Source organism: Pelophylax lessonae (genome assembly GCF_965119305.1).
Source record: "Pelophylax lessonae genome assembly, chromosome: 7".
NCBI classification, from domain to species: Eukaryota; Metazoa; Chordata; class Amphibia; order Anura; family Ranidae; genus Pelophylax; species Pelophylax lessonae.
In genome coordinates, this window is record NC_138774.1 from 177842565 (window position 1) to 177853646 (window position 11082).

At 46.7% G+C, this 11082-nt stretch overlaps 1 protein-coding gene across 1 annotated transcript in view; it reads right to left on the reverse strand.

Annotated features, from left to right (window-relative positions):
- Positions 1–7811, reverse strand: part of GSN (gelsolin) — a 128201-nt gene extending 120390 nt beyond the window's left edge. Inside the window, exon 1 of the mRNA XM_082263160.1 lies at positions 7615–7811. Within this exon, the coding sequence (XP_082119286.1) occupies positions 7615–7656 (42 nt within the window). The 5' untranslated portion in view covers positions 7657–7811. The remainder of the gene's footprint in view (positions 1–7614) is intronic.
- Between the last annotated feature and the right edge of the window lie 3271 nt (positions 7812–11082).

Consider the following 11082-nt stretch of genomic DNA (forward strand, 5'->3'; position numbering starts at 1 on the left):
GATAAGGGTTTGGTATGGATTTTGGGGGGGACCCCACGCCATTTTTTTGGCGTGGGGCTACCCTCAAATTCCATACCGGACCCGAAAGGCCTGGTTTGGAACCGGGGGGGACCCCCACGCAGTTTTTTTCCCCCCATTTTTGGCATGGAGTTCCCCCTCAAGATTCTCACAGTGCAGGTCGCGCCGCAAGTCTGATCCGACATGCGGTGCGACTTCCATTCAAATCAATAGGCTCCCATAGGGAACCATTGATTTTGAATGGAAGAAAAAAAACGTATAACGTGGCTGAACGTAGGTTCATCACGTTCGACCGCGTTTCTGCGTTTGAAACGCCGGGAAACACACGTTCGAACGCAAATAATTGTGTTCTAAAAAAAGTCCCTGAACGCAACTGCCTGCAAATGACTGTAAACGACCATGTGTACATGGACAGATAAGATAACATGGAGCTGCGTTCAGGGGCTTCTGAAGAAACGCCCAACTGCTCCTAAACGGCCATTTCCAGCTTCCCCTGTACATGGACCCTAAGACCTCCAGAACAAAAAAGAAAGAAAAGTCTCTCCAAGGTCCTCAAGGGTTACGAGAGTGATGTGACCCTCAAAGGGCCAAGTATAAACCAGGAGGAAGACCAATATTAAATAGACAGCCTGTTCTTGGGAAGGTGGATAAATAAGCGGAGGAGCACATAACACATGCTGGAAGATTGTATGCAGTACTCACCGAAACAGAGCAGCGTGAAGCTTGCGCCTCTTCTGCGATGTGAAGAACACTATAGCAACCTTGCACTAGTATCAGCTTAGGTCACTGGTTGAGATAACAGCGGCCCATTTATATAGATTCCAGTACAATATGGTGACATGAATTCCTCCCAGACACATGGCATAGCCTAATCTGTACTGGTACTTATGTGGCCCCTGTCCTGATCACAGAGGGGCCTAGGACTATTGTGGAAGATTACTCATGGCCCCAGGGCAGGGTGGAGGCTTACTGAAAAGGATGTGTATATCGATATAGATAAAAAGTATACAATACGGAGGTCCAGCAACATCCCCTGATTGGACCGATTAGAGTGTGCTCCTCAATTATGACCGGTAAGGGACTCGGACGCATGGGGACCACTTTCCCGATTTTGGGGAACCCACGCTTCACCCCGGGTTGCGGGAGAGACAGGTTTGGTGAGATGGCTCAGGGTGGCATTTTTCAGGCTTCACATTTCATCCAGGATAATCAATGGCCTTCCCTATCCCGACATACTTTGTCGGGAGATGCGTTTTGCCTGTCCAGGTGGCAGGCTCTACAGCTACTCCATTTATTTCGGGAACTGGGCCAAACGTCGCTCTTCACAAGAGAATTGTTGCCTTTTGAGCTACTACTGTCGTCTCAGGGACACATGCCCCATGCTGCCCTGGGTTGAGGGACTTTTGGTCTGAAGTTCGCCGCATCACCCAACGGATGACGGAAAGAGTTATTCCGGACGATCCGGCATTCTTTTTATTACACTGTTCGGGCATGGCCCCGAAACGATATAAACGCTCTGTGTTGCGTCACCTTCTGGATGCGGCGAAATCATGCATCAGTCTATGCTGGAAGAGCTCGACCCCTCTGACGATTTCCCTCTGGTTGCAGAGGGTGAAATGGATTAATGATCTGGAGGACCTGGTACTGACAGCACGTGGTAGGAGGGAGCAATACACTAAAACGTGGGCTTGCTGGAATGAATTCATACTCTCGGACGAGGTCCAGACCTTGAGTGCGTCTCCCCGGCTGTAGTGGTCCTACTGGGCTTTGAGTCACCCGTGCGGGAGACACTCCCTTGTCACCCTCCCCCTTGTCTGCCCCCCTCCACCCTACTCCTTTATGTCTCTCCCCCCCCCCTTTTTGGGTTTCCCGCTAGCTCCCACCCTTTGCGCTCTAAGTCTTTACTTCCTGTTTCCTATGCCCTTTCCCGACCCCCCATTTCCCTGTCCTGAATTCTTTGTTACTTTCCCGTTATCTGGGTTACGTCAGTGATAGCATGACCCTTGGTCGGGTACGTGGTCCTGGCCTTGCTTTCATATGCCAGAAAACTGGACCATCCTTACTTGTAAGATCCTTGGTAGCTTAGCAGACCGCGCTGCCTTCGGTCATGTTCTTATAAAAGTGATAAGCTTGCATATGCAATGTTTTCCTGGTTCAAATTGCGATTGAGACTGTCTCTTGCACTTGCTGGTGCTCCTCTCGATTTCTTTGTCATATGCTGCATGTTTACTTGTGTTCTCATGCACTTTATCTTTTGTTTATGTTTTCTATGCAAAAATTAAATAAAGCATTTGGGGAAAAAAAAAAAAAAAAAAAAAAAGGTACCAACGGATCTTGATCATGAATGTGTGTCCAAACAAGAAGTCTATACGGTCTAGCAATCAATGGAATAGGTCCATATTTGACAGTGGCCCAAGGCTACTGTGGACCCACAATAATTGAACACGTTGTAGATCTTTAAAGTCTTTAGGAATTAAATTCGCAATACAGAAATCTGGTGTACTGACTACAATTCAAAAAGACATTCCACCATCACCAATTCTATAACAATTGCTTAGAAACTAGGAGGAACATGTCCCCTATCTGAATAGGCCTCAATCTTTAACCCAATCAGTGCATCCACAACTAGAGGAGCAGAGGAAACCTCCTCACTGCCAGAACACCCAGGGTGCGTGGATGAAGACCCAGTAGAGTGACTTGCAGCCTTAACAGATTCAAGATCTGATGGACAGATGAGGCAGGGAAGGGCAGCGGACACTATATACTAAGGTCACCTGTAAAAAAAAACATCAGGGGAGGGCCACCAACTGCAATCCCACAAGGGGTACGCCGACCCAGGGTCTATAAATGGACCCCACAAAAAACAAGGGTGGTCACCCTCCAAGCCCCTCCATAGAGGCCCACACAATAGGAAATAGCCCCCTATAAAGGGGACCACCCGTCGTGATGCAGACGCGCAGGCACAGTATCCTGATGTTCCCGTAGTGCTAGAAGGGGTAGGTGCCCTCAACAATAAGGAGGTCATGGTTGCCATGAAAACTAAAACCACCCCCAGAGCGTCATCCCTTCCAAGGGAGGTGCCAAGCTGGCTGCATGACCTAGTAGGCCACAAACTAAATTTTTGTGGATGCCCAGCCACCTGGGCACCAGTGTTAATTTTGGCAGCAAATGTCAATTTAGTTATAGTCTTGACTAAAATGCGATTTTAGTTTTAGTCATATTTTAGTAGACTAAAATCTCCAGTACATTTTAGTCAACTACAAATCGAATAGGTTTAGGTTAATTGTAATGCATTATTTAAACATTTCTCTAGCATTTCCAAATGAATTGTATACTCCTGGAGTAAAAATCAAATATATTCTAAGGTTTGAACATGCACTACAATCACAGATTTTGCGCCGGTTCACACTACCGCAACGCTACTTCCCGGGGCGACCTCCGAGATCGCGGTGCGAGCAGCGCGCCGCGACCTCGGAGTGGCCGCCACGGACTTCATAACATTGAAGTCTATGGCGGTCGCCTCCTGGTCGCCCCAAAGAAGCTCCGGACCCTTTTTCTAGGTCGGAGCGACTTGTGTCGCTCCTATTAGAACGGGTCCGCAGCTTCCCTATGGGAGGCGACCTGCGGCGACCTGTGAGGCGACCAGGTCGCCTCACAGGTCGCACTAGTGTGAACCGAGGCTTAGCCATTTTGATATACAACATCTTTATTAGCGCCGGTTCACACTGCAGCGACGCTACTTCGCACCGCGACCTCCGAGGTCGCGGTGCAAGCAGCGTGCCGCGACCTCGGAGCGGCCGCCACGGACTTCATAACATTGAAGTCTATGGCGGTCGCCTCCGGGTCGCCCCAAAGAAGCTCCGGACCCTTTTTCTAGGTCGGAGCGACTTGTGTTGCTCCTATTAGAACGGGTCCGCAGCTTCCCTATGGGAGGCGACCTGCGGTGACCTGTGAGGCGACCAGGTCACCTCACAGGTCGCCCTAGTGTGAACCGGCACTAAATAAAACCAAGTTTCATAAACAGAAATATTGCTTTTTGGCAAACCGAAGTGTAACTTTAAAATACAAAAAAAAAACTAAAATCCATTGGCTGTAATGTCATTGCACATATTACCTGAATATATTACCAACATTAAATATAAGGGAAAAATATAATAAAAGCCTTTTTCTTAATTTTTTAGTTTTCAGCAGCTTAGTAGATGCCCCTTACTTATGCGGTGGGGCAATACATGTTTAAACTTTAATGTGCTATGACAGGCTCTGGATGGAATTGTGTTGCCGATTTAGAAATGGCCAGCAGAGTAGTGTTAATTTTGATGTCAATTTTCAATTTAGTTTTAGTTATAATCTTATGAATAAAATGCCATGGAAAAAAAAAAAAAAAAAAAAAAAAAAAAAAAAAAAAAAAATCGAATGAATATCTTAGAAAAGAAAATTTCTGTGTATGGCCAGCTTTAGACTGACACAATGGCTACAATTCCTAGGGCGTGTCTCCACTAAAAGCCATCTTCTACAGCAGACATGTCACCAGCCGCAATGTTTCACTTCAAACCAAGATTACTCACCCCAGTGACTCAGCCACATGTGCCAAGGGAGGATATCCTGTGGTCTGGAGAGGGGGGGGGGGGGGAGGAGAATGATTCTCACTGTAGTACACAGGTGATTTCAGATTTGACATTGGTAATCACCTCACTGGAAGCAGTCATTTCATTATGTCTGGAATCATGTGAAAAGGTTCAATTGCTCAGCACTGGAAGAGCACACATTGCTGCAGGCCTACATCTCCAAACTGACAAATGATGATTTCAGGCATGTTTGGATCCTATTCTGAACCCACCAGTAAGTTGTAATCCAGTACTAGACAATCATACATGACTGGGGTATTCCCCCACACCCCACAGCAGCACATAAACGTGTGGCTGCGGCTGGGCATGCCTCGACTGCTTAGGGTTGGTCCAGTACAGTGGCCGTTTCCTGGTGGGCTTGCTCAGGTGGGTTTCGAACTAGGATCCAAACATGCCTGAGCTCATCCCTACAAGTCTAGCATGGCACACCTGGTCATCCATCTAATGTAGCTGTTCTCTTAAACTGTTCTAGCTCCAAGGAACCCTTGAAATAGTTTTAGTGCCGGTTCACACTATTGCGATGCGGGAACACTGCGAATATACTGCGTGTTCCCGCATCGCATCCACAGCACAGGCAGTTCACACTGCCATATGCGATACGCTGAGGGTGTCAATTCAAAGTCAACACCCCCAGATCAGATCGTATATTGCAGTGCGATCTGACAGTAGCACAGGAATCGGATCGCACTGGTGTGAGCCACCATGCGATCCGATTCTGCTGCAGACCAAAAAAATGGTCCTGTGTGAGTTCACTGCGATTGCAGTGTGAATTCAACCATACAAACTGTATGGCTGAATTTGCACCGCACAGACATTGCATGCGATTTTAGGAGCAGTGCGTTCCGAATCAAATGCGATGTCCGTCATCACAATAGTGTGAACCGGCACTTAGGGTCTAATAGAAAGTGCTTGACAACCAGATCACTTACATGTATGGCAGCAAAGCGGCCTCTGTGCTGCATCACTCATCCAATATGCGATCCAGCACTTCTGGATGGGGGGGGGGGCACGTCTGCCGCGATTAGTCAGAGCCGAAGCCCATCAGCAGGTGCCAGCCAAATGATTGACCAGTGGCACCCACTGATGGGCTCCATCACTTCAAATGAGGAAGCGCTGTTAAGTTAGCACAGAGCTCAGAATACGGACAGGTGATCTGGACACAACCTAGAAAAGTCTAGTAGTAAAAGCCCCATTACACACATTTTGGCACACATTTAACCCTTTGATCGCCCCTAGAGGCCAGTGTCATTAGTACAGTGACAGCGTATAGTATTAGCACCAATCACTAGGTTAATGTCATTATTGAGGTTAGTGTACCCTCCAGCCAGCGTCAGATCAGCCACCATACTAGCACAGCCCCACTACATGGCCGATACATCGAGGGCCGATATGCACTGTGCTCTCTGCTCAGAGGTTACCGATATTGCCAATATGGTTGAGACGTCATTGCGCATGTTGCGCCATGCGCCCCCGCGCACTGGGACAGCCTCCCTCGGCCTTGTCTGGAGTCGGGGAGTCTCAGCGTGCACTGTACACTCACTTTCATAACACAGCCACCATACATACACCCACCCACAGCTGCCTGGAGCGAGCCAGCCAGCCACACACCCACAAGCCTGCACCAGCCAGCCACCCACCAAAGGGTGCCAACCAGCCAGCAACAGATTTGTGTCAACAATTGTGTTTATTTTGCAAAAATTTAAAAGTTCAAAATATCGGCCCATACCGATATGCAATGGCCAAATTATCGGTATTGGCAACGAAAAACCGATATCGGTCGATCCCTAAACTGCAGTTTCAAAACGTTAAAATTCCACAGGTTAAAGCTCCATTATAAAGAATACAAAAAACCCACGAGATAAAAAAAAAAAAAAAAAAAAAAAAAAAAAAAAGGATGTATGAGAGGGATGGCGAGAGTAGGCAAGAGGAATGCAAGCAAGAGAGTAAGGAAATAAGTGAAGACAGCTTGTACAAGAGAACAGCAGAGAGAAGAGATGTGGAGTACAATTGTAGCATTAGCCAAACAATATGATTTAGTGACAACTAGATACAATTGCTGGAAATGGAAATCACTATTAGAATTGGATACAAAACACAAAAAAAATAAAAACCCACACACCACCATAAATCGGGATGGACAGACAGACAGTCTCTTCGTCCCTAGATCTGTCCTTCACACCTAAGCAGATTTTTATTGAATAAAAGGCGAATTGTGCGGCTAAGCATTGCAGCTGCTAAAGTCCAAGAATGTAGCACCACACACCTGGTAGAAGGACATGCTAGGACTTGATGTTCAAAATCACATGCATTTTTGTGGAAGGGAATAAAGTAGATGTAAACCCCAAGCAATTTACATTTATGCACTGCATTTTTTTTTTTTTTTTTTTTGGTTTAAAACAAGTCTGTTTTCATCTTTTCAGTTATTTGTTTCATCTCAATGGCAAATTCCTGCAGCCTCTTTGCAGCCTCTTCCTGTCTACATGCACACGGAGAGAGACCAGGACAGAGCACCATCACCCTATTACAGGAACAAAGACCTTCATAACAGGATCACCAATTCTAATTACAGGTTAAGAAATAAGGAAAATATTAACATGTTCAAACTGAAATGATTTTAGTGATTGGGTTTACATATACTTTAAAAAGATACCTGTCACAAAAGTATCTCAGTGGTCATACACTGAAAAGTCCTGTTACCCGGCTGTCTCTAGTTTTCAATACCTCTAAATAACTGCGCTTGACATAAGCTTGCAGCGAATAAAGCAAAAACTTTGACCATCTTGACAGCCAGGCAAGTGGCATTTTCAATGTTCAAGATCAGCAATGACAATTTTCTTTAAACCGTCAATCTTTAGAGATCACCTACCACAGTGAAGAAGCACACAGTGTTTGTGAATTGTCATAGGATGACACACGCATACACAAACTACACACTCAGCAATGCAAGATGGAGAATGAAGGTTGCACACACCCGTGGTACGCAGCAAGCTCCGGCCGAATTTGTGTTCCCCATTTATTGGTTTTAGAAAATAACTTTAGCTGCAATTCATGCCCAGCAGTCAGCAATGGGTCCTGGGACTGTGCGTCTGTGCGGCGCTGAAAGCAGCGTGCGATTCTCAGTGACTGAGGCGATCGTCCATCGGGTCACTAACCAGGGAGGGAGCAGACACCTACTGAAGCATGCGGCAGGGAAGACAAAAAGGCAAAAGTAGCTCCAACAATCAATTAATGATCAGGTTCATGCAGTTACATCTGATTTCACACCATTTAGTAGATGAGGCAGAATGGAAGTCATTTGAAGATGGAAAAATATTTTTGCTCTGTAAATGTCGTTTACACAAGAAAAATATTTCACCAGAGATGCAGAGTGCTGTAACATTTTACATCTTGGAATAGTTTCTCTCGGTTTTGTTGGGTTTGAATGTGAATAACTGAGATGAGTTTTCAGTCTGTCAAGAGCAGGAATGAGTTTAGCTATAGAAAGGGGAGAATTCCTAAGTGGAGGAAATGAGAGACGTCCTGTATACATGGAGGGGAAATCAAATCAATGGCACAGGGGCCGTCTCCAGTCCTCCATACAGTCTATGCTTATTAGCAGAGTCAGCTTTGGAATTCTATTTTTATATTCTTTTCTCAGGGAAAACCTGTGTGCTCAATAACTAAGCTGAAAACCAGGAATATGTGAAAAAACAAACAAATGAATGCAGCTCTTTATTCATTAACACATCATTTAAATTTATTTAGACATTTAAAAATGCAAGCAGCCGTGGTACTGCAAAGTATAAACTAGAGGAGGGTGAAGCAGCACAATTAGCCAATCCGTTTACATGCCCATTGCTTTAGTGAGCATACTGACAGAAGGAAAGTGCAAAGTGAGTGCTTCTTCTGGGGGGGGGGGGGGGGGGGAATCTAGCAATGGGCTCAGGAAGTAGGTTCAACCATGCTGGCCCCCATTTAAAGTGACACTAAATGATATCCATATTCTCCTAAAATAATCCATACACATCTACTCGATAGCCCTGTAATATATTTTTCATTAGTTTCTAAGGACCAATTCACACCACAGAAGTGCAGTCCAGATGTGTTCCAGGTGCTTTTCTGCATGTGTGTTTTTGATGCTTTTTTGTTCACTTTAAGCACTTGCCACTATTATTTAGTCCAGTGAATCCTCCCCCCCCCCCCCCCCGGCCCCTTTTTTTCTTAACCTTAAATAGGGACATGCGCCTTCTAATGTGTTTAGGTGAGCTCTTGATGCGTTTTCCCATGTTCCAGTACAGTGCAGAAAAATTGCAGCATGTTCTACTTTTCTAGCCTTTTTTCCGCCCTGGAATTGACAGCAATGGTGTGAACTATGCCATTAAAAAAAACATAAAACCTACTATTCATGCATTTTGGACGAAAAAACCCTCACTGGACTGCATGTGGTATGAACTGCCCCTTACTGTGTGTTTCTGCCTCATTAAAATGTCCACCCAGCGCCAGAACCTCTCCTTTTCCATCTTACATTTGTTTAGGACAAGCAGTGCATGTTAGTGGTGGTCAGGAACACTGCTTTATGCACACTCAAGGCCCGTACACACGTGCAGATTGTCGGCCGAAAAGATTCGGCTGACGACTGATAGGCCGATTTTCGGCTTGTTAGTATGATGCTTCTGACAGCCGACAGCGCACTTTCGGCCGAACAGAATCTGTCGTGCAAGCATTAAAATTTTTGTATGCCGACACCAGAACGGCCGATAGTTCGCCAGTCAGTACAGAATTCGGCCGACAGACAGCAGATTTTCAAGACTGGGCATGCTCAGAAAAGAAAAAAAAAACACAGGGAAAGTTAACCACCAAATGACATCACTTCTGCAGTCGGCGGACAAAATTCGTGTGCAGTCTTTTGCACTTTTCAGCGGACACGACAGCCCTGGACAAACGACGGCCTATCGTTCGGCCGACGATCGGTACGTGTGTACGGGGCTTAAATCCCATAGTTTAGTCTCTAGTTTGTCTCAGTAGCAAAGAGGGTGGCTACATTCCTCCATACAGTGGAACAAACCATGGGCAACAGCCATCCTCTAACAGGAAGTCAGACCACAGTAAAATCAGGAAATCTGGAGATTTGGAGGTTTAGAGCAGCAGCAGATTTTTTAGGCCCCATGCACACAGGGTGATTTTGCAGCTGCCGTTAGGAGCGTCAGACGTTTTTTTGCAGCTTAAAAACGCTCCTCCATGTTATTCTATGGCCTCATGCACACAGGCTTTTAAGAGCTCCAAGTGGCATAGGAGTTTTTAACCACTTCCCGCCCTATAAGCGATTGACGGTGGGAAGGTGGTTGTATTATCCTGATAATGCACTTTGCGCGCCCCCAGGGATCGGTGCTGCCGTGTGTCACTGACACACCGCATCTCCGATCTCAGTAAGGGCTCTTTCAAACGGGCGATCCGATCAGATCCGCCTGTCAGTTTTTTAGGCGGATCTGATCGGATCCTCCATGCAGCTCTATGGGGCAGCGGATGTCAGCGGAGACACCTTCGCTGACACCCGCTGCCATCCGTATCCGATCCTCTCTGTGAAATCTGACAGGATGGAAACCCTATTTTTCCATCCGTTCAGGGATCGGATGAGAGCGGACAGGCGGTCCGCTCTCATCCGATCCCCCATAGAGGGCAGCGGGAGCTGTGACACCTCCCTCTCCGCACTGCAAGTGGAGACGGAGCTGTCATCCGCCGGCTCAGCGAATCGATCCCCGCTGAGCAGCACGGATCCGCCTACGGAGGCGGACAGTGTGAAAGAGCCCTAAAGAGCCTGCTGACTTAGCTCTTTACCATGTGACCAGCTATGTCCAATCACAGCTGGTCACACAGTAAACAGGAAGAGCCGATGATCAGCTTTCCTCAGTTCGTGCCTGACAACAGAGGAGAGTCGATCTGCGGCTCTGACGGGGGTGTCTGCACTGGTAATCAGAGCATTGATTACCAGTGCAGACCCTTGGGGGAGTGCCACTAGAGCCACCAGGGATGCCCACCCACGACCCCAGGGATGCCCACTATGGCCCCCAGGGATGGCAATCAGGGCTCAGGGAGCCCGCCAGTGCCCTCCCCATCAGTGCCCATCATTGCCATCTATAAGTGCTGCCCACCAGTGCCCATCATTGCCATCAGCGCTGCCCACCAGTGCGTGAATTTAACGGACAATTGCGCAGTCGTGCGACGCTATACCCAAATGAAATTGACGTCCTTTTTTTCCCACAGCTTTCTTTTGGTGGTATTACCTGTGCAATTTTTATTTTTTGCGCTATAAACAAAAAGCCACAAAAAAGTTAACATTTTAGGCCAATTTGTTTTCTGCTACATATTTTTGGTAAAAAAAACTACGTCGCTTTGCCTGTAAGCAGCAGAGTGCCGCAGTAAATGTATGGGAGGTGGTCGTTATGTGGTTAAACGGTGCTAA